The 23,615-nt window shown below is 49.0% G+C and overlaps 1 protein-coding gene across 8 annotated transcripts in view; it reads right to left on the bottom strand.

The window, feature by feature from the left end:
• HERC1 (HECT and RLD domain containing E3 ubiquitin protein ligase family member 1) overlaps positions 1-23,615 on the bottom strand; it is a 1,817,725-nt gene that overhangs the window by 696,463 nt on the left and 1,097,647 nt on the right. For all 8 annotated transcript variants that reach the window (XM_085643727.1, XM_085643730.1, XM_085643731.1 and 5 more), the window contains 2 exons: positions 11,648-11,822; positions 6,968-7,238 (listed from right to left, as the gene is read on the bottom strand). In XM_085643727.1, coding sequence (XP_085499853.1) covers positions 6,968-7,238; positions 11,648-11,822 — 446 coding nt within the window. The remainder of the gene's footprint in view (positions 1-6,967; positions 7,239-11,647; positions 11,823-23,615) is intronic.

The following is a 23,615-nucleotide window of genomic DNA, read 5'->3' as shown; positions in this document are numbered from 1 at the left end:
TGACAGAAAAAATATATATTTTGCCTAGAACATCAATCTTCCTAAAGAACAAGTTACTAACCTTCTGTAATGCTTTATCTGGTAGGACTCTATCTTGCCACAGAATCCTTACCTTAGAATATTCCCCACCAACAGAATGGATCTGGAAATGTTTGCGCAATACCCCTGTGCGCGGATGGGTGGTGTCACTCAGCTATGCCTCGGCAGTGCCGGTTGTAAAGCGTGCAGAGCCTGTGTAGGTGCCACCCCAGCATGCTGATATAAGCTTCTGATAGAGACTTCTAGCCACAGATTCCTTACCTTAGAATAGATACTCAAGCAGCATCTGCCCTGGAGGTGGTTCAGCGAACAGATTTGACCAAGAATTCCTACAGGACCCAATGGACAAAGTGCCCATCACAAAGGACCTGACTGTCCAGGCTTTAGTGTTTGGTGAACATGTGCAAGGACTCCACATTGCTGCCTGGCAGATAACAACGACAGGAACTCCACAAGCATATGCAGAGGTCGTAGCCTTGGCTCTGGTAGAATGAGCACGCTAGCCCTCAGGCAGTTGCTTTTCAGCCAAAGCGTAGAAAATCTTTACACAGAACACTATCCATCGTGAGATGGTTTGTTTCTGCACTGCATTTTCATTCTTAGTCTCAACATATCCTACGAAGAGTTGATCATCCCCCCTGAACTCTCTTAAGTGATCAATGTAGAACGAAAATGCTCTTTTTAGGTCCAGACGGTCGAGTCTCTCCTCTTTTTTGGAAGGGTGAAGTGGAGAAAAGAAGTTAGGCAAGGTGATATTTTGGCCTACATGAAAGGGTATGACAACCTTTGGAAGGAAGAAAGCACAGGTCCAAAGAACCAACTTATCAGGGTAAAAGGTTGTATAAGGGGAACGTACAGAGAGGGCCTGTAGCTCACTGACCCTGCTGGCTGATGTTAATCCCCTAGAAAGGCTGTTTTGATAGTCAGCAATGAAGTGGGAAGTTGTGTAGCAGCTCAAATGAAGAGCACATGAGGAAGGTATGGACGGGGTTAAGATCCTCCTAGGGCATAATGAATGGCTTGGGTTGAAAAGTGTTGTAGTCCTTTCTGGAACCTAGTCACAATGGGTGACTTGAACAAAGAAGGTTGGTCCAGCAACCACAAGATAGCTGAAATGGCAGACATAGAACCTTTAACATTGACCAGAGCAGAGCTATGCTTAGCAAAAGAAAGAACAAATAGAAGAACCTGGCATACGGGTGCTGAAAGAGGGTCAATGTTTCTGAAGGCACACAAAGCCACAAATGTGTCCTTTTGGTGGAGGGATGCCTGGCTGCAGGAGTAACATTACAGATTCAGGAGGAAGGTCGATAGCTGCCAACTGTTGCCGCTCAACCTCCATGCATAAAGGCAGAGGATGAACAGGTTCGGGTGCAGAACCCTCTCCTGCTGCTGCGACAGAAGAATCTAACGAAGGAGAAGCCTGATCGGAGTACTGATGCTCAGGATACCAACCTCTCTGTGTCCAATCCGGAACCACAACAATTAGTTAGGCCCGGTCATTCCTGATCTTGAGATCTCTGGAGAGTAGTTGTACCAACGGAAAGGTATACAGAAGGCCGGAGATTCACTCGAGACAAAAAGTGCCTCCAAGCCAGAACCGCCTGGGAAACTCCAGCGCACAAAACTGCTGGCATTACACATTCTCGGCAGCAACAAACAGATCTAATCAAGATTCTCCCCCACTCTTGAAAGAAATATTGCACCACCTCCAGGTGGAGACGCCATTCGTGATACGATAGGCATTGACAGCTGTGTTTTCTGGCCTTGTGTTCAGCGAGTACGCCACATATTGAACCACCAGGGAAATGCCCTGACGTTCCAGCTATGTCCAGAGGCACAGGACCTCTTGACAAAGGGTTCACGACCCCACCCACAATGGGGTGGTATTGTCAGTGAACACCTGCACTAGCCTTCCCATGATCAAAGGAAGAAAGGCTTTCAGTGCCATCCAGTTTACCCAGAGCTTCAGCAGGTTGATGTGAAGCCCAGACTCTACTGACGACCAGAGCCCTCTGATCTTCATCTATCCCTCATGGCTGCCCCATCCCAGGAGTGACGCATCTCTCACGAACGTCCGCTCTGGGAGGGGGAGGGGGTGGAGATGGCGGAAGAGAGAGAAGTCTGCCCCTGACTCAGTCGCGGTTGGTCAAGTACCACTGCAGGATTTTCGCAGTTTCTTCAGAGATCTGGACTAGGTCAGTGAGATTATCCCGATATTGTGCCCACTGAAACTTCAGGTCTCTCCGCAGAGCCCTCATATGCCAACGGCATGAGTTACAAGAAGGATGCAGGAGGGCCATGAGGCCCAAAAGACTAAGAGTTAATTTCACCAAAATCGAGGATAGAAGCAGAAACATCACAATCATAGACCAAATATTCTGGACTAACCATTCAGAAGGATAGGCCTGAAACTACACTGTGACCAGCACAGCCCGATGAAATGGAGTGCCTGAGAGGGAGTCAGGTGTGACTTCAGCATGTTTATACTGAACCCCAGCGAATGCAGGAGGTCAGCCGTAGTCTGAAGGTGGGACACAAATGCCTGGTGAAAGTCCGGCTTTACGAGCCAATCGTAGAGGTAGAGGAAGACTGGAACCCCTGACCTCCATAGAGGTGCTGAAACCACAGCCAAAACTTTTTCAGGAAGACGTTGGGAAGCCGCAATTCTAGGTTAAGGCGAAGGCCTCCGTCCTTTTTGGGCACCAGAAAATAGCAGGAATAGCAGCCACAACCTTCTTCTGATGCCCGCACCCTCTAGCTGACTCCTTTGGCCAAACGGGGACAACACTTTCTGACGGAACAAGGAGCGATAGCCCTCCATCTGCCTGTCATAAGTGGGTGACATGGGTGGAGGGGTCTCCAGGAGAGGAATGGAGAAGCTCTTCTGAATGATTTGCAAGCGCGATTTGTCAGATGTTATTAACTTCCAGGGGGCAGCTCATGATGGATCCTGCCACTCACTGGGTGCCCATGCTGGTAAGGGGTCAGACTAAAGGGGTTTGGAGGCTGCTGGGAGAGTTGTGGACTGACCCCAATCTCTGGCTGGTGGTCCCACATGATCTGTGGGAACCTCGTCTACGGCCACATAAGGGCTGGGAGCCCTTAGTGGCTGGGCGGCAATGGATGCAGTTGTTAGCCACTACCGTAGTCACAGAAGGGGTGAAAGGCAGACTGTGGTTATCAAGGGGCCATGGATAGGTCCAAGGACCGACCCGTAGTTCTGCTATCTTTTAAGCGCTACAACACAGGGTCTGCCTTCTCACCAAAGAGACGAGAGCCATCGTAGGACAAATCCATGAGCAAGGGTTGGACATCCCTGAGAAGCCTGCGGTTCTCAGCCAGGCATAGCTTCTCAGTGCCACTTACAATAAAATTGCTCTGCCCGACAAGTTGGTGGTATCAAGTCCACAGATGATGGTGAACGTTGCTACATCACGCTCATCAGCAGAGGTTGAGAGAGAATGGGTCCGGACTCCAACTAGACCATGGGCAACACTTGTGCAAACAAATCCCGCACAGTGAGCTGGAATCAGCCAGAAAGGCACTGGGGTGTTCATCGACCACAGTGCTAGGTTGGCAGAAGAAAAAATACTCTTACCAAAAGTATCTAGCCTTTTGGATTCCCTATCTATTGAAGTGGTAGGGAACGCACCGGTATTGGCCTTAGAAGTGGAGGCTTGGATCATCAAGCTCTCCAGGGTGGGGTGCTGAGTGAGGAAACTGGGGTTCTGGGGAGCAAGCCAATGGCAGGAGCAATTGTCCTGTGCATTGGAGCCCCTGTGCTGGCCTTAGACAAGGCCCCAAAGAGGACATTTGTAAGGGATTTACTGAGTGGGAGAAAAGGTTCAGAATTGCAGCTGAAGGTCTAGGAGCTCACCCGATCTCTGCACCACCATTGCGAATGAGACAACCTCCTCCGTAGCCACAGTAGGGGAAAAGACCAGGCCAGAGTCTGGTGAGGTGTCCAAACCATTGGTATTTCCCAGTTCCACGTACTAGTTGTACTCTGCGTCATCTAGGAAATGCTGGTAACCATAAGGGTACTCAAACCCTCCCAATCGCCACCCTCTCTAGGCCTGTCAAAAGGAAAAGGCACTGTCTCCGCTCAGAAGGCATGTTACCAATCTGCCTGGGGCAAGGACCATTTGGGTCTGTGTCATAGTTAGGTATAACAATGGGGCAGGGCTGCCGTGGGGCATTGGTGGTGACAGAAGCAACAGCACTGGAGCGTATGCCGGGGAAGTTCGCAGGGTGGCACCGCTCCTGATCCAAGGGGCCTGATTGGCACCGAGGCCGAACCTGCAGGCGGAAAACCAGTAGGGTGCCCCTCCCGCAACGATGGGGCCCCTAAGGCGCTTCAGAGGGGTCAGGCCAGTGAAATATGAGATGCATAGCCTCATAAAACTGGCACAGGCTCCATCATGGAGAGAGGCCCAGAGTGCTGACGCTCCGGAGCCACGTCTGATGAAATGGACCGGCACAGAGTGCTTTGAATTCTTAAGACTTCTTTTTCTTTTAGGACTTACCAGACGATCTCGAATGAGACTATGACCATCAGGAGCGGCAACACAAGCAGCCTCAGGACCTTCTCTGTAATCGGAATTGAGAGCGTCGCATGGTAGTCCTGACATTGAGTGACGAGGAACTTAAGGAGCTGGTCCCTTAAGATCAACAAATTATATTTTGCAAAATCAATAAAAACACCAAAATGGTTGGGAGCTCTGAATCCATGTTGAAGGGTGCATGAAAACAAGAAGCTATCAGTGGTGCCTATATATGGCTCTGTTCTAACACTTCTGGAGCCTAGATCGAGCCACCACACCAGTCAGATGGCACCACCTGCCAGGCGTGGGAATCACTGAATGAAACGTTTCCAGATCCAGTCTGGCACCTGTGAAGATTCAAAAGGTGAGTAATCTGCAGTTAGAACTAACCGTCATTATTTCAATGTAAAAATTTTAATGATAGCGAATGCTGAAACAAAATGAAAGTGTGTAAGAACAGACAAGATGGACTCAAAAGAGGTTTCAAGACATCAGTATTTAAACGAAGGAAATCAATAAACAAACATTTATATCTGGAAGAGAATAATGTTTAACATTTAACATTTCAGCAAATGTGTGGTAACCACAGGTACCAGGAATATGAGATATAGGGATAATCTTTGCTTAGATACTTGTAAAATCCTTTATGCAAACGTTTCCAACCTTCCCTTTCATGCACTGCCTCCAATTATATTTACTTCCACCTATTACAGTTTTCATTTTAGTTTCTTTTTGGCTCTTAAGGAAGAATGTTAGACCCTATTTTTTAGGTTGCCCTTCCCAAAGTACTTCAAATGCTAATGAAACTGGTGTTTACCCTTAAATTCCACTCTAGATTTGTAGTATTTAAATTATTTTCGAATTTATATATATATTTTTTTATAAATAAGAGGTTTTTTTTTTTAATATAACTGCAATACCTGCACAAGACCATGTGGGGAAGGTGCGTGTTTTTGTCATTAAAAGTGTCTTGATAAACAACATCATAAATACCCATAGACAGTTAATGCTAGGGATTTTGTAGGAAAAGGTTTCCTCTACACACAGAGACCTTTGTATTTTTTAACTTCAGAGCTAGAGTCAAAAGGATGGCGGGAACTTCATAGGTCTTCCAAAGTTACGCGATGAAAGAACGAAATCAGGTGGGGGCCAAACATGGTCGGATTGGCTTTAGAGCAATCTTGCAGTATTATTTACGCCAGTCTGACACAACATAGTTTGGGCTTGTTTTGTGGCTGTGTGTGGTCCGGGTTCGAGGCTGTGTGTTGGTAGGTTTTGTGGTGGTGGCTAGAATGGTAGCAGTACGTGGGCTGCTGTTTTGAGCATCTTTTATAATGAGTAAGATGCAGTAGCAGATTGCACCTGGCCCTCAATGCAACATGGTGGGGTGTCTCACTTCGTATATAAGAGGGTGCATCGTGTCCCATCAAGTGTGATGCAGCAGGCGATGCAATTCTAATTTGAAAAATAAATCAACTTCCACCTGACCCACAACAGCTGCAGCGCACAAACCTTCTCCAAGTTGCCTACTCCAAATGTATCCTTCCTCTAGTCACACAGGTGCTAAGTGTGCTATCAATGAAGGCCCCTTGACAAATTTGCTGTGAAATGTTAGCAGTGGTTAAATGACTGGGTAGGATGTTAATGCCTTTGATGTGGGAGTCCCACACATGGGATGCAAGTTGGAGGAAGCACGCTGTGGGCTCTCCAAATGTGGGCCTCATTTGTTACAATCCAATTTGTAAATGGAGAGTACTTTTATTTTGGTGCACATTGTTATTTTCTGTTCCAGTCTGACCATAATAGAACTGCCTTAATCTTCAACTCACCTCTGAAGCCAGTGCTCTAGGCCTGTAAACCAAGAAAGCAAAATGATCAAAGAAAGGGTCCAGGAGAGGGTAACTGAAAGGTCTCATCTGAAAACCACTCCTATGGACCCTGGGAACCTTTGGTGTCAGGAATAATTTGAGTACAAACTACAGAGCAATGAGAAAGAAAGATTTTTATCTACATCATGTGCGCAAAACCGTTTCGGTTTATGGGACGCCTTAAATGTAGAACGACAAAGTGTCCTCTTGGACATTTCATCCTGGCTCTTATTTTAAGATAGTGATTTATAGACCCCATAAACCTCTATCTGGGCAGTGTAAGGCAGGAAAAACTATAGCTTCACTCTCGGATTGTTTGTCAGTGTATAGGACAATGACTGGTTTCAGTGTAATGATGTGCATGAATATTTTTAATTTAGAAATACATTCATGTACATGGACAAAAAATACATATCTAACTGTATATAGTTTACTGTGTGATTTCATCATACAATAACATTTTCAACTTGCTTTATGAATTATATCTAAAAATAAACATTGTACCAAACTTACCTGTGTACACAACTGTACAAGCAGTTTTGCAGCACTGGGTGTATTCGACGCGAGACAACCTACAGCTGTACTTAGGTATGCCAAACAAGATATGGGCTTGCTCGTTTTGCTGTGGATACCACGCAAACGGTCTGCACTACTGGAAATGACAGAAGGACTTGTGGAGAGCCCAGCTCTTCCGGCTGCAGCTAGACACATCAATCGTACCAGAGTTCTTATATCCGTTAGACCAAGGGACTCGAGACCAGCTGCTAAACTACAACTGGAGCCACTGCCAATAACAAACAAACAAAAAATTAGTTTTCCTCAATATTTTTATATCCTAATGTAACATAACATGTATATTTGTAGAACGCATGTTTACCCCAAGTGGACCTCGTGACGTTTTTGGAAGGTAGGTGTTCAGCCAATTCAATGGTACTCATTTTATCAGAAAGATAAATGTCTAAGTCAATCCTCTGTGGTTCGAACCTTTGACTAACACTTCAAACACAAATCCCTGCAGTTGATGTATTAATTCACGGAGCCCTAAGAAAAACCTGGGTCTGGTGTCTCTTAGTGAATGCATGCTTTACTGTATTGGCATGTTACCGTTTAACATTAAAACCAAATGGGTTAATAATGATCTTGACAGCAAGTATTTTTAATACACAACGCAAAACTGTGCACATTTTCTCTGAAACAACATTATTAAATGGAAGTAGAGAACATATTAGGAGGACTCCCAATGCAATATACATGCCAGAGGGTATTTAGAGTCAAGACACAACCATGCAAAAAATACATCTGTTTTCTGGATTCTAAGTCCACCACATGACCAGAAGCCCAAGTAGACACTTGATTACAATGTTGACTTAGATGTCCTGCATCTTTGATAATAAACATTAACACTAAGAAAGGGTGGCGCTATATGATCACATATCCCATTTTAATGCATATGCGCTAATTGATCTTTGGATTCAAATGTTTTCTATTATTTCTATAAAGTACACAACAGAAAAACACGTTCATCGATATCATAGCCACTGAGAATTGGTAATAGCTACAGCTGAAAACACTTCTTTTAGTCACTGACAGCCCAGAAGGCAGGGCAGAACATGGAACCAAAAACGGCCCTCGAAAATGTGGTCACATCAGCCTCCAAACTGCATGTAGCAAGCGGGCACAGCAAGCCAGTCTGACCACTACAAGAGGGGTTTGTGAGGTGTGAGGATTTTGGGTGCACTATATGATATGGCTATGGGGCCTTATCATGGAGTACACTCACAAACCCCGTCTTGGGCCCAATCTGACTCCTTTACATTACCCTCAGCTCAACCCTGGGTAGCTGTGGCTGTGAGAAGTAAGGTTTGGCAAAGGTACTTAGTGTGAAACATTTAACATCCCTAAACAACAAAATAAAGTCACACAACATGAAAGAAATAGGAGACCAATTTATAGAGATAGAATGTATTTTTATGAATTTTGAGAGACCTTGATCATCAAAATCCACTGCCAGGTTGCAGAGATAACGATTTTAGACATTTTTATCACTTTTTAAAACAACGGCAAACAAGCATTGGTCAACAAAATTTAGTAACATTTTAAAAGTTTGAAAGAGTTAATGCGAGTATTACAGCCTGTGTTGGTCGACCAGATTCAGAAGAGAAAAGGCCTCGGGGTCTAGAGAGGATACTTTAGACAGGGAGCCAGCAATCAGAGCATTTTTAAGGCAAGTTCCAAACTTTACAGGGCGACCGCCATAGACATCAATGGAGTGGTCTTAATGCAGAGGCTACAGGCAAAGGATGCACCAGTTGAGGTAAGGTGTACGGGGGTGTCTTTGTGGTGGTCCCTCGGTCCACGGATGATGAGGGGCAACTTTGGCCACAGAGATCAGGGCCCCTTGAAGTCCTCTACACTGCGGCAGTGGGTAACACAATATTGGCTACTAGTTTCTATACACCGCAGTTGGAGAGAAATCCTTAGGTGGGGGCTAGTTGCCCTTGAGTACGACAATTCCAGACTTTGATAGTACTCCCTGGTCCGCCAAACACAGGTGCAACTTTTGGCTATCTTGGATTTGTCCTTTTGTGCGCCTGTTGAGTGGTAGCAGCAAAACCACCGCCGCGGCTACCAACTTGCTAGTTTGGGCTTCTTCAATTCTTGTTTCCCAGGAGCTGGTTCCAGGGGCTCAGCCGACTGATCCTTGAAGTCACTGCTATAGGTTGAGGCTGGGAACTTTGCTAGCCCACAGTGCAGCAGGTACAGTCCTTCCGATGATGCAACCTTTGTGCAGTTCCAAGAGCAGTCCTTTTTCGGTCCCCTCTCTGATTCCAGTGTTATCTGAGAGGCAGGGTGTCAGTGGTGCCACATTTATCCCAGGAAAGAGCCCTCAGGGGACCATGCGATCATTAGCTAATGGGCTACTGGGTCTCCATCTTCCTAGCAATAATAATGGCACATTTTTATATAGCAGATAGCTACTTCAACCGAAGTGTCCGGGCGATGGGTGCCCCATACTTGGCCCTTTCAAAATGGAATGGCCCTTCCTTGGTCGTCATAAGCACGGCAGCCCACTTTGGAGATGTGGGTACACGCCCATTGGAAAACCTAATTGTCTGCAGGAACAAAAGGCAACCTGCTCAGGTCGGCCCTTCAAAGATAGCTTTGACTTTGAAGCTCGCATTTTGGGCTAACATCCTGAGTTGCCATCCTGGGAGAGGTGGTCATACTTAGCTCTGCGGTAGTTGCCTTTGTTCCTGGGCCTTTGCAAGGTTGCTGGACCAGTTGGAATGCAGAGCGGCAACTTTCTAAAATTTGCATACTTTAATAATGACATTAAATTCGGCATCTGCATCAGGTTTGGTTTAATGCCATGATTAATTTGATACCTCACATGACCCAGTTAGGTAGTCCCATTCTTCGATTAGCCAGGCTGTGGGGCCAGCCGGTAACTCTGTGTTAGCCAATGTGGCAACTAACCTTTCAACAGCAAAACAACAATTTGGAAGTGTTGTTGTCAAGACATAAGAAAAATTAATGTCCTACTTAATAATATATACCTCCCTGCCATAGGGCTCCATAAACCTTCCTTAGGGGATACTTACATATATCATTGAGGGAAGTGGGAGCTTTGCCATTAGTTGTAAAGGCCAAGTCGAATTAGCAGTGTAAACTTTGACCTTTTAGTCTGCAGAGTCCAGCCTGGAGACCATTTTGTCCTTTGTCACACTCAGGATAGCACATACAGTGCTGCAGCCCTGGGTGTACACTCTACCTTACATGCCCTGGGTATGCGGGGTACTATATACTAAAAACTAAGTTAGTTAGTACTTGGGTGTATCCAATTCAACATACCTTTTATAAAGGGTTAGTACACTGGCACAGAGGTGTGGTTATTAGGCACTATCAGTCCAAAAATGTGTGGGGTGAACATGCAAAAGAGGCATTTACAAACACGAGGATTCAGCCCCAAAAGACATTTTTTTTTAAATGACAATTATGTTGTGTTTTACACCATATACTTTAATTTGGAACCCTGTCTAATTACAGAAGGGATGGATGGTGACTGAAAACAAGGCACCATGCCTTATACTGGCATTGCTAGAGTGGGGCCAAAAGGTGCCCGTGTCCCAGCTCTACATGTCCTGCCCCCTTCCTTTTAAGCCCGATCACCAAAGCTGTAAAGGTGCTAGGAGGTGAGACCGAAAAAACAAATGGACACTGCTCCTTCCCACGCACATTAATTTAACCAACTACATTTCACATCAAAGCAGTTGTGGCTTAAGATGTATAGTTTGTATGTAAGTGTATATATCTGTACATGCATCTATAGACAAATACACATACATGCAAAATCAATTTTACATGTAACTCAGACTCTGTGTAATTTTAAACACTTTAAGCAAACCTGTAAATCTGACTGTGTGTATGTGTGAGGGTCTTTATGAAGCATGCTTTGTTATTGTTTGACAAAATTCACATTCTTTAACAATGGTAGCGTCTCCATTTTGAACCTGAAGAGTCAATCTTCTCTTCCTCAGACAATATCTTTGAGATCATTTTGCAAAAAAACATTCTTTAAAGTTTTCTATCATCATTTCTCGAACATCTGAGGGTTCAAAGTGAAAATAAGGCAGAAAGCAACGGCTACAATTCTCGTTACAGGAAGAAGAAAAATAGAAACACTGACTTAAAAATAAGTTCTGGGGTACAACTATTTTTTTCCACAGGGTTAACCTAAATAGTAAACGTGTTTTAATAAGAATAATTGCAATTGACCATGTCCGCTTACCTGCCGTGTTTATAGATCAGTAAAATATATTCTATAATGCATTTCTGCAACTTGAAATCATCCACCTGAGGACGCCTAACTGAACTATTCTAAGGGAATATCATTTGTGTACAACATATAAATTTGAGGCGGTTTGTTAATTTATCACCGAGCTACGCTTTGTGAAATCCAAAATAAATATATGGACTGAGGCATAAAGATGCGAAGTTTGAAGTTTTCTTTCAATCGCATTTTGTTGTCGTGCATTTGAAAGCAGAAATAAAGCGTGTGATAAATAAGCTTCTGAACACTAACACATGAATGGCTTAATATTAAGTAGACATTCAAGCGCCATACTCTCCAACAGTGTCATGTTCATCACTTTCAACAATTCCATGCATTTTGCGCGAAGGTCAATCACAAACCTGACAGAGAGCAAAGAGAGGGCCCTCATAACCATCGTTCTAGCAAGGAGGACCTGGGCTGCTGCTGTTACTCGTCTTAAAGCCATGAGCCGATCATGAGGATTCACCAAGGCAGCTGCTTGCTCTCCGAGAGTTATACGGCCAGAAGAAATTTTCTCAATTGAGCCATGGCACCCTTCCAAAAAACAAAAATAAATTAATGTAAAATGTCATAGAGAATCTGCAAACCAGTAATCCTCAATACTTCAACTTCTTTCTACACAGAGCCTTCAAAACTGACATCCTCTTTTAGTCTTCTGACACACAAACATGGACACTTTTTTTGTACCACCTCCCGCGCTTTAAGAAAATTCGAACTGGAGGTAAAACAGTTGCTTTCCTGGCCCCACAATACTGGAATTCCCTACCAGAGGAGCTCCGAAAATGCTCTATCTTCACGCGTATCAGAAAACTCCTGAAGACGGAATTATTTAGGTCAGGGTAATCTATGCCAGTCTGCTCTGTTTTCTATGTTAGCACGGAGATACCCCTGTGGGGCTGATTCCTGCGCTTTACAAATCCCTTACATACATACATACATGTTATTAATTCCTACTTTAACCCGGGATCTGCTGAAGAGGAGATATAATGTGATGTGGTCGTCGGCTGCGCTGCCGCCTCTGGTGCAGGAAGAACAAGTTACTTACCTTCGGTAACGATGTATCTGTAAGAAACATTAGTTAGTTAGATTCCTCACCTTAGAATATCCCCAGGCGTCAGACTGGATCCGGAAGATTTTTCGTCAGCAATACCCCTTGCGCGTCGCTAGGCGTCGTCTGCGGCTCCGCGTCCGTCGTCGGCGTCGTGCGCCGGAATGACGTCGTCGGAGTACTTAGACGCCGCCCTCGCGCGCTGACGTCAGTTCTTGTACATAGCTTTCCGCGCCAGGAACGCAGAGCCATGCAAAGACCGACACTGGTGCCAAAAAGAAAATCTAGGGGCCTGAAAAGGATAACCTTAACCCTAGATGTCAGTTCGCAGAATGGGGAGGATGGGTGGGTCGGTGAGGAATCTAACTAACTAATGTTTCTTACAGATTCATCGTTACCGAAGGTAAGTAACTTGTTCATCTGAAAGAAACACGTTAGTTAGATTCCTCACCTTAGAATAGATACCCAAGCAATACCATCCCCGGTGGAGGGTCTGCGAACCAAGATCACACCAGAAAGTCCTGGACGACAGAACGGCCAAAGAAGCCTTCCCTCCGGACTTGGCTGTCAAGGCAATAATGTCTGGCAAACGTGTGTAGCGAAGCCCACGTCGCCGCCTGACAGATGTCCTGCAAAGGGACACCCCGTCCCAAAGCAGTAGTAGCCGCTGTGGCCCGAGTAGAATGGGCGCGCAGCCCAACAGGAGGGTCCTTTTTTGCCAAGGAGTAACAAATTTTGATGCACAAAACGACCCACCGGGAGATGGTCCGTTTGTGCACAGCTTTCCCCTTCTTAGCACCCACGTACCCAACGAAAAGTTGGCCGTCCACCCGGAACTGCATTGTGCGGTCCAAATAAAAGGAGAGCGCACGTTTTGGGTCCAGACGGTGGAGCCTCTCTTCCTCTTTGGAAGGATGCGGAGGCGGAAAGAAGGTGGGCAAGGTGACAGACTGCCCAAGATGAAATGGAGTCACCACTTTCGGAAGAAAGGAGGGACGAGGCCGAAGGACAACCTTGTCCGGGTGAACAGAGAGAAAAGGAGGCTTTGAAGATAAAGCCTGGAGCTCACTCACCCGTCTAGCCGAGGTGATGGCTACCAGAAAAGCAGTCTTAAGCGTCAGCAGACGAAGAGGACAATTATGAAGAGGCTCAAAGGGAGCGCACATTAGAAATGTGAGAACAAGATTCAAGTCCCACTGAGGCATTACAAAAGGGACAGGAGGCAACGTGTGAGTAATGCCTTTCAGAAAGCGTGTAACTACAGGGGACTTGAAAAGAGAAGGCTGATCAGGAAGCCGCAAGAAGGCAGAGATGGCAGCAAGATAACCTTTCAGGGTGCCCAGGGCAGAGCCCTGCCGGGCCAAAGAAAGAAGAAACAGTAGAACCTCAGAAAGAGGGGCGGAAAGGGGATCCACAGCCTTTGCTGTGCACCATGCCACAAATTTGTTCCACCGGCAGGCGTATACCGTCTTTGTGGAGGGACGCCTGGCTGCCAGAATGATATCACAGACTTCAGGAGGCAAGTCAAATGGCATCAACTGCCGCCGCTCAATCTCCACGCATGGAGGTGGAGGCTGGACAGGTTCGGGTGGAGGACCGTCCCCTGCTGCTGCGACAGAAGATCCTCCCGAAGGGGCAGACGTATCGGAGGATCGGTCAACATACTGAGTAGCTCGGGATACCAGTACCTTCGTGCCCAATCCGGAGCCACCAAGATGACTTGGGCCCGGTCGTGCCTGATCTTCTTCAGCACTCTGGGCAGAAGTGGTATAGGCGGAAAGGCGTACAACAGACCGCAACTTCACTCGTGACGAAAAGCGTCGCCGAGCGAGTGCCGCCTTTGAAATTCCAACGCGCAGAACTGCTGACATTGCGCGTTCTCTTCGGTGGCGAATAGATCTAACCAAGGCTCTCCCCATTGCTGAAAGAGACCTTGCGCCACTTCGGAGTTCAGACGCCATTCGTGATCCATCATGCACCGGCGGCTGAGTTCGTCTGCTCTGGCGTTCAGAGAGCCCGCCAGATGTTGAACCACTAGGGTGACGCCCTGGTGTTCCAGCCACGTCCAGAGGCGCAGAGCCTCCTGACAAAGGGTCCACGACCCCACCCCGTCCTGTTTGTTGCAATACCACATGGCGGTGGTGTTGTCCGTGAACACCTGCACGACACTTCCCCTGACAGAGGGAAGGAAGGCTTTCAGTGCAAGTCGGATCGCTCTCAACTCCAACAGGTTGATGTGGAGACGAGACTCCGCCGGAGACCAGAGGCCTCTGATCTCCGCCTCTCCCATATGGCCACCCCATCCCAGGAGGGATGCATCCGTCACTACGACATGCTCCGGTTGGGGAAGGGAGAGGCTCTTGCCCTTGACCCAATCGCGGTCCGTGAGTCACCACTGCAACTGCTGTGCAGTGCCCTCCGAGATCAAGACATGGTCGGACAGGTTGCCGTGATGCTGGGCCCACTGAAACTTCAGGTCCCACTGCAGAGCCCGCATGCGCCGCCTGGCGTGATGCACTAGTAGGATGCAGGAGGCCATCAGCCCCAGAAGCCACAACACTAGCCTGACCGAAACCCAGGATAGAGGCCGAAAGATGGGAATCAGGGCCTGTATATCCCGGACCCGCTGTTCCGGTGGATGGACCCGGAACTGCGCCGAATCGAGAACCGCTCCGATGAAGAGGAGCTTCTGAGAGGGACTCAGGTGTGACTTCGGCACGTTGATGGAAAATCCCAGCAAATGCAGGAGATCCGCCGTAGTCTGGAGGTGGGAGACGACTGTCTGGGGCGAGCCCGCCTTCAACAACCAGTCGTCGAGATAGGGGAAGACTGGAACCCCTGATCTGCACAGATGAGCTGCGACCACCGCCATCACTTTCGTGAACACCCGAGGGGCACTGGTGAGGCCGAAGGGGAGCACGGTAAACTGAAAGTGCTCTTGGCCCACCGTGAACCGCAGGTAACGCCGGTGGGCCGGCAGCACGGGGATGTGGAAATATGCGTCCTGCAAGTCCAACGCTACCATCCAGTCTCCGGGGTCTAGGGCAGCTAGAACCTGAGCCAAAGTTAACATCTTGAACCTTTCCTTCCGGAGGAAGGCATTGACGTTCCGGAGGTCCAAGATAGGGCGTAGGCCCCCTTTGCCCTTCTTGGGAACCAGAAAGTAGTGGGATTAACAACCACGACCTACTTCTGGGTTCGGAACGCGCTCGACGGCCCCCTTGGCCAAGAGGTCCAAAACTTCCTCGTGGAGAAGATTCAAATGATCCCCCGAGATACGGTGGTGCTGTGGTGGCATGGCTGGAGGGGTCGTCTCGAAGGGGAGGGAGTAGCCCCTTCGGACGATTTGCAGCACCCACCTGTCCGATGTGATAGACCGCCAGTGGAGCAGGTGATGGTGAACTCTGCCGCCCACTGGCGTGGAATGGGCCTGAAAGCTCGGACTAGGAAGGCTTTGAGGCGGATGCTGCCGGGGTGGATGTGGGCTGACCTCGTCGTCCTCCAGAACCGCCTCGGCGGAAACCACGTCCGCGACCGCGCGCAGGTTGGTTCTGCGGCTGGTGGCTAGGCGCACGTGAGGAGGCACCCCTTCCTTGGCCACGAAAGGGGCGAAAGGCGGAAGTTTGCGACCGCGGGGCCGAGAGGCCCAAGGACTTGGCCGTAGCCCGGGAGTCCTTAAAGCGATTCTGCGCACTGTCCGCTTTCTCGCCAAAGAGGCGAGTGCCATCAAAGGGCATGTCCATGAGAGTGCTCTGGACATCGCCCGAAAATGACGTGGACCGCAGCCAGGCGTGACGTCGAAGCGCCACTGTGGTAGAAATGGCCCTACCCAGCAAGTCCGTAGTGTCAAGCCCACATCGGATAGCATGTCGCGCTGCATCCCTCCCATCGGCCAGAGCCTGGGTAAGTCGTGTCCGGACCTCCTCCGGACACAGGGGCAGCACGTCCTCCACCGCATCCCACAGAGAGTGGGAATAACGGTCCAAGAGACAGGCGGTGTTCAAAGACCGCAGGCCCAAACTAAGGGAGGAGAACAGCTTCTTGCCAAACTGTTCTAGTCTCTTGGAATCCCGGTCCGGCGGGGCGGTCGGGAAGGAGGATTGGGAGGTAGAGGCCTGGATAACCAGGCTCTCAGGGGTAGGGTGTGGGAACAGAAAACTGGGGTCGCCCGGAGCAGGGCGGTGGCGCCTGGCGACGTTCCTGTCCACAGGAGGAACTGTGGAGGGCTTGGACCAGGTGCCCTGCAGAACGTCAATGAGGGCCTCATTGAATTGCATGCAGCAGAGGCTCAGTGGAGCTTGCTGCAGACTGAAGCACCTCAGTAAGGACGTTAGTCCTCACAGCCACGGCAGGCAGCTCGAGCCCAAGGGCTGCGGCGGCCTTGCGCAGCACCACAGAGAAAGCAGCGCCCTCCTCCGAAGCCACAGTCGGAGGAGAGACGAATCCAGTGTCTGGAGAGGTATCCAGGCCACTGGCCTCCCCCAGTTCATCTGCCCAGTCCTGTGATATTTGAGCCTGAAGGGCCATAGGATCCTCGGATCCCTCCCAGTTGTCCCCATCATCCGATTCCTGGTATACAGGAGGAAGGAACGGAGCCGGGCGATAGACATAATGTGTCTCTAGCGGCGCCGAGCGCGGCGTCCATCGACGCCGTACCGGCGCCGGGCCCGGAGTGGGGCTGAACTGGGGCTCGACGTCGAGCGGAGTCGACGTCGGCGTCGGGGGTGGTACCGGTGTCGACGCCGGCAGAGGAGGCGTTACGAGGTCGACCGGCGTCGGCAGGGACTCGGGAACGGGTCCCTCGGGCGCTTGCGGCGTCGAGGCCGGAGCCGTCAACGGCACCGGGGCCGGAGCCACCGGCAGGCAAGGCAGCCCAGTCGGGTCCGCGGGGCCCGAAGGCGCGCCAGCGGGCGTCGACGGCAGAGCCAGGCTCCTCATGGCCGAGAGGAAGGCACTGACTTCCGCCGGCGTCGCGTCAGTCCCAGGGACCGGAGGGAATGGGGACTTGCGCGGCGCCACCCCCGCAAGTGCTGGAGCCGCGGGGGTGGACCAACCCTGAACCTCGGCCGAGTCGCGCGACCGGCGAGGGGAGTCCGAAGAGCGGTGTCACCTCTTGGACTTCTTGGAATGCTTCGACTTACCCGAAGACTTGGATCCCAACGACCGATGGTGACGTCGGCTGCGGCTCCGCGACCGATCCTTGGACCTCCTCCTGGACCGGGATCGAGAGGCGCGCGGAGCAGAGTGGCGAATCTCGAGAAGCTTACGGGACCGCTCCCGTCTAGCCTTCGAGGTCAGGGCCTTGCAGTCCGAGCACGACTCTGCGTCGTGGTCGAGGCCCAAGCAGTAAAGGCACCGGCGGTGATGGTCCGTAACCGACATCAAGCGGCTACAGTCAGCACAGGCTTTAAAACCAGGCATCCTACCGGCACCGGAGTCGAGACAAGATCAAAAAGGATCAAAAAAGTTAGTCAAAAATTGACTAAAGGGGTAGCTCTCCCGGATCTGCGCTTACTGGCGCGGAAAAAAGAAGAACTGACGTCAGCGCGCGAGGGTGGCGTCTAAGTACTCCGACGACGTCATTCCGGCGCACGACGCCGACGACGGACGCGGAGCCGCAGACGACGCCTAGCGACGCGCAAGGGGTATTGTTGACGAAAAATCTTCCGGATCCAGTCTGACGCCTGGGGATATTCTAAGGTGAGGAATCTAACTAACGTGTTTCTTTCAGATACCAGGGTTCGAGCCTCGAGGTCGCGTCCACATCCTGTGATTCTGGGCAAATCACTTAATCTCCCCTTGCCTGAATGTGTAATGTAAATACGGTGCTATGTAAAGCGCTCCAATACCTTCGGGTCGAGTTTGCGCTATATAAATATGCAAAAAAAACAACTGCGGCAGGTAGGCCACGGAGCTTGCCACGGCCGGAGCCCTACCCATCATCCGTGCTGCGGCTGCTGCAGTGTAGGCGGTGATGCACCTGACAGACAGCTGTGAGTGCCTGCTCTGCGCCCACCTGTGGTCCACCTCTCCTAAGCGCCTCGACCGCCCATACACTGAGGAGAAGGGCCAGACTGCTGATCTCCCCATACTACACTTGTTAAGGCTCGTGGGGCTTCCAATCAGTTTAGTAACCTAACTTGTTACCCCAAGTGCTGCGAGAAACCAGCGGCAGGTCAACACAGACCAGCCTGCAACCAGGCAGATTGACTTACTATATAATTACGCTGGCCCTATAGCATAGTTACATACACCTGTGTCTATGCTCCTGGCATATACTCTTCAGCACAAATAGGGAAAACAGACAATAGACAGCCTAAGCTAAACTTCAAGGGACGCCGTGCTGGAAGGGGCAGTGACTTGCAGCAGGACGCAGAAGATCAGGCCACACAACCTGATATACCCCAACGCAGGATGAAGATATCAGATCGCTCTTCCTCGAGGTCAAATCCAGCCTGAAACCAATCGACAACAAAATAGACCACCTGGCAGACCGCCTGGACCAGGTAAAGCAGCGCGTGGACTCGCATGACAACTGGTTAACCCACCTGGAGGCCAGGGTATCGGACACAAACGACGCCTTTACCGAAAACCAGCAACGTCTCCTGAAGATGGACAAGATCCTAGAGCTCATTCATGCCAAGAATGAAGACTTCGAAATCCCGCTCCCGCAGGAATAACCTCAAAATGGAGGATTACCCGAACGTGCACATCGATCCCTGTGTCCGCGGTCTCCGGCTGGAACCCTTGTGCGCATTCTGAACTACCACGATCGAGATACGATCATGATCAAGGCCCGAGAAATGAAAGAAGTTAAGCACCAGGGCAATACCCTCACTTTCTATCCTGATTTCACTTTGGCCATTCAGTCAGCAAGAAGAGACTTCCTCTCTGCGAAACGAATGCTCCAACAATTGAACATTCCATGTGCCCTTCTACACCCGGCAAAGTTGCGAATTGAGACTGATGGCAAGATGCGTTTTTTATGGATCTGAAAGCAGCTACAACCTACGTGACGCCACTACTGGTCATATGAGCGATAATGACTAACCCCCTCAGCCACTGAACTACCAATCATGTACTGCATTACTCACCTGTCTACTATTATGTCCTGTCTGTTTTCTCCACATTGTGCAGGCTTAAATCAAACTGACTGATGTTTCTCAATCTAATTACGGGGTGGGAGTAGGAGGTGGGTGGGTGGACAGGGAAAATTAGTAAGGGATGCTAGGAACTAGTCCTACATCTGTGGGTTTGGTTTTTATGCGTTACAAATTTGTTTCGGCACATAACACACGACTATCTACAACGCAACACACCATGAGTCCAGTCACAACAATGCAGCATACAACATCTTCTACCACATAGACAGTATTGATGACTGAGGTAACGTTTGTAACCTGGAATGTCAGAGGCATAAATGACTATCGCAAATCGCGACTCGTACACTCTTACCTAGCCCGGCACAAAACCGATATTAGTTTCCTGCAGGAGACGCACCTTTCTGCCACTAATACGACTAGACTGCATGTGCGTCACTGGGGCGAATCCTACTCCTTGGCCTATTCTAACTACGCGAGAGGCATTACTATTTTGTTCAAAAAAGGTTTGTCCTGGCGCAGCTCCACGACACATACCGACCCCGCAGGAAGATATGTTATTCTTTATGGCACGCTTTATTCACAACCTTAAACTCTGGCGGCCATCTAAGGCCCCAATACGGATGATCCAGACTTCTTCCTACGCATATGGCACCTACTCTCTTCTTTAGGCTCATGCCCCATTATATGGGGGGCGATTTTAATATTGCACCACCGAACACCATGGATCGCTCTGGGGAAAAACTGCATCACCTTCAAGCTAAGGCCACGTTACACACACTTATGCAAGACAATTTGTATGGTAGACAAATGGCGTCACGCACACCCCACTGGCCGTGAGGGCACCTGCATCTCCACTACACATGATTCATGGTCCCGCATTGACCTATGGCTTGCAACTAGGGGCATGACTGGTTGGGCCACATCTGTCATGCATATGCCACACACGTTATCCGATCACGCCCCAGTGCGACTGACTTTGCAGCTCCCACAAACCCAATGACTTATGTTCTCGTGGCGCTTACCCCCCTATGTGTTTTGCGACCCTGTATTTAAGGGGGATCTCCGCACCCCCATTGGTGAGATTTTTGCAAACAACACTCGCACTGTAGAATCCCCATCCACTCTTTGGGAAGCTTTTAAAGTTGTTATCCGAGGGATATGTTAACAAACAAAAGATCCCACAGCCGACTAATGTTGAGCACATCAATTTCAAAGTCTCATAAGTGAAAAGCTCCTGTGCCAGACGTCTCCAAGACCTGCTGCAGATAGATCTTACTGGGAAACCTGAAAACTGTTTTGAAGAAAAATGGAGGCGGCACCAGGAATGAAGTTACAAATCCGTAAATGCGATCATATTTCAAAATAGTCCTTTATTCATCTTCATATAAAAATAGGAACACACAGGACAACAGCCAACGCGTTTCATTCCCTTTGATGGAACTTCATCAGGGCATAATGATGTAACGATTTCAACAGACTTTTACTAATAATGTCCCAAGTAGAACTCATCCAATTCTGAACAAAAATATATGGGTATGATAACGTTTACTTCAAGTAGTGTTACAATTGACGCTTTGGTCGTAGTAAACTGTGCCCGCAGTCCGGGAAGAAAGCACTTTTTTGGACTATTTTGAAATATGATTGCATTTACGGATTTGTAACTTCATTCCTGGTGCAGCCTTCATCATCCGAGGGATATATATTGCCAAGCAATCCGGGATCCTGCGGCACCGGGGCAGCACTTTGACATGCCTTGAAGCTGAAATTAAAACCCTTGATCCCACTTACAGTACTAATCCCACCCCTATCACGCTTGCTAACATCAGGGCCAATCTCTAAGAGTATCACATTGAAGCAGAAAGAGAGGTCAGCTACCTCGGCCGGGAGGCACGAGCCCACAGGTACGGAGAAGGCTACCAACCTGGTAAAACACTAGCAAACTTACTCAGGAAACCCCACGCATCCTCGTATCTGACGGAGCTGATTAATGATGCCGGCGACAGGGTCACCTCATCTGAGGGCATCTCGGAGACAATTACTTCTTTCTATTCCCAACTTTACACTGCGGGAACGGTACAGGATCCGGACTTGCTGCAAAAGTACTTTGACTTGATTGAGCTCTTACGGCTTAGCCCCGGACATCGGGAATACCTAGACGCCCCATTCTCGATGGAGGAAATCGCGCATATCATCACCAGCCTCCCGGGTGACAAGGCGGCCGGTACGGACGGTCTCACCCCAAAGTTTTTACAAGGAGTATGCCCCTATGTTAATTACTCACCTGATAGAAATGTATAATGAATCCATTACTGTAGGCAGCTTCCCCCCATCCTTGCCTGAGGCATTAATTACTCTTATTCCGAAGCCCGATAAACCTCAGACGTCCTGCGATTCATATCAGCCCTTCTCGTTAATAAATATAGATAACAAAATATTTACGAAAATCCTAGCAAACCGGCTCCTCCCACTCATGGTCCTAATTACACGCACCAATCAATCTAGTTTTATTCACGGACCCGCCACGTCCCATAACTTTAGGCCAATTTTCTCCTTAATGCATCAAATTAATCCCTCCTTGCCCTCTGTAGCAGCGCTGCTGGACGCCACTAAGGCATTCGATTACTTAGAATGCCCATTTCTATTCTCACTCTTAGCTCGTCTCGGTCTCAGTATGGGCTTTATTCGCAATATTGGGCTCCTTTACGCCCAACCCACGGCACGCATCAAACTCAACGGGCAAATAACCAAACCCATTACAATCACCAGAAGCACAAGACAGCGGCGTCTGCTTTCACCCCTGCTCTTTGCTATTGCCATGGAACCGCCTGCAGCATGCCTCCATTAACACCATACACTGCATGGCATCGGTTTCTCTGCCCGTGCCTTGGTGACCTCCATGTACGTGGATGATGTCGCGCTATACATCCATGAACCACACGTTAACCTGGCCCCCATGACTAGGAAGGTCATTAGCTTTGGGGGACATTCTGGGGGGTGCACATCAACTGGGGCAAATCCATCCTATTTCCCCTTACAGATGTAGCGCTCCCCTTTCAGACAGAATTACCACTGAAATGGGCCACTGAACCAACCAGGTACTTGGGTATATGGCTAAGCAGGGACACAGACAAACTCTGGAAAGTAAATTACGGGCGGGCATTGGAATGGCTGGAATCTGAAATGCCAATCTAGAGCAAACTTCCCCTCTCTATTGCAGGCCGCATAGCAATAGCCAAAATGATTATCCTTCCAAAATATTTATACCTGTTTTTAAATATCCCGCTCCCCCTCACAATTCAATTTTTTAAGAGACTGCAATCCAATCTGATTGCACTCACTTGGGCAGGCAGATAGCCACGAATAGCTTACGACACTCTGACCCTACCTTTCTCGTGTGGTGGCCTAGGGTCCCCCAATCTCAAATTCTACGCTTACTGCATCCAGGTCAGCTTCCTTCATTTCTGGTTATAACCCACCACCTTTCAGCCACACCTTGCGGTTGAACCGGATCTTGCTTCCCCTTGGCCGCTTTGTACGTCCCTATTTCAGCCATATAGTGACCAGTAAAGAGATAAAAACCGTTGAATGTGTGCGATGAGCTTGGGAGGGAAATCCGGAAACTAACAGGCACAGGTATTCTTTAAGCACCGTCAATGCGGCTTGCTGAAAATCCTTCCTTTCCTCCACTACGCAAAGACACTGGGAATATGCACCAACGCAGACCTCTACCCAGGCGGGCAGTTTCTCTCTCCACCCTCGCGCACCGAGACAGTGACACCCACAGAGTTGGATAGTCTATTATACTATCAAATCTGCGCGACTTGAAAAAAAAAACCAGCGTGTTCCCCGCGCCCCCCCACTCAATACGGTGCTATAATACATCCATACTGCCACTTCCAATCGTAAACTCATCACTAGGCTTTACTCTCTAACACTCCCGCCCCCCCCTATCGATGCGGAGCGTGTGGCAAGCGGACCGACTCTGGAACAATGGCATTATTGCCGCTCTCAGACTGAAAGACTATTCCCTAATTACAGACTAAGATTGATACATTTCAAATTCTTGCACTGGCTCTACCGAACCCCCACGTGCCTTTATAAAATGGGCCTTATCACAGAGGCGCACTGTATGAGCTGTTCTGCGCCAGAGTTGGATTTTGCACACCTTGCCAGGAC

This window comes from Triturus cristatus, chromosome 3_1, assembly GCF_964204655.1.
Source record: "Triturus cristatus chromosome 3_1, aTriCri1.1, whole genome shotgun sequence".
NCBI classification, from domain to species: Eukaryota; Metazoa; Chordata; class Amphibia; order Caudata; family Salamandridae; genus Triturus; species Triturus cristatus.
The sequence above is the reverse complement of the archived record's forward strand: the minus strand, read 5'-3'. Positions and strand labels throughout refer to the sequence as shown.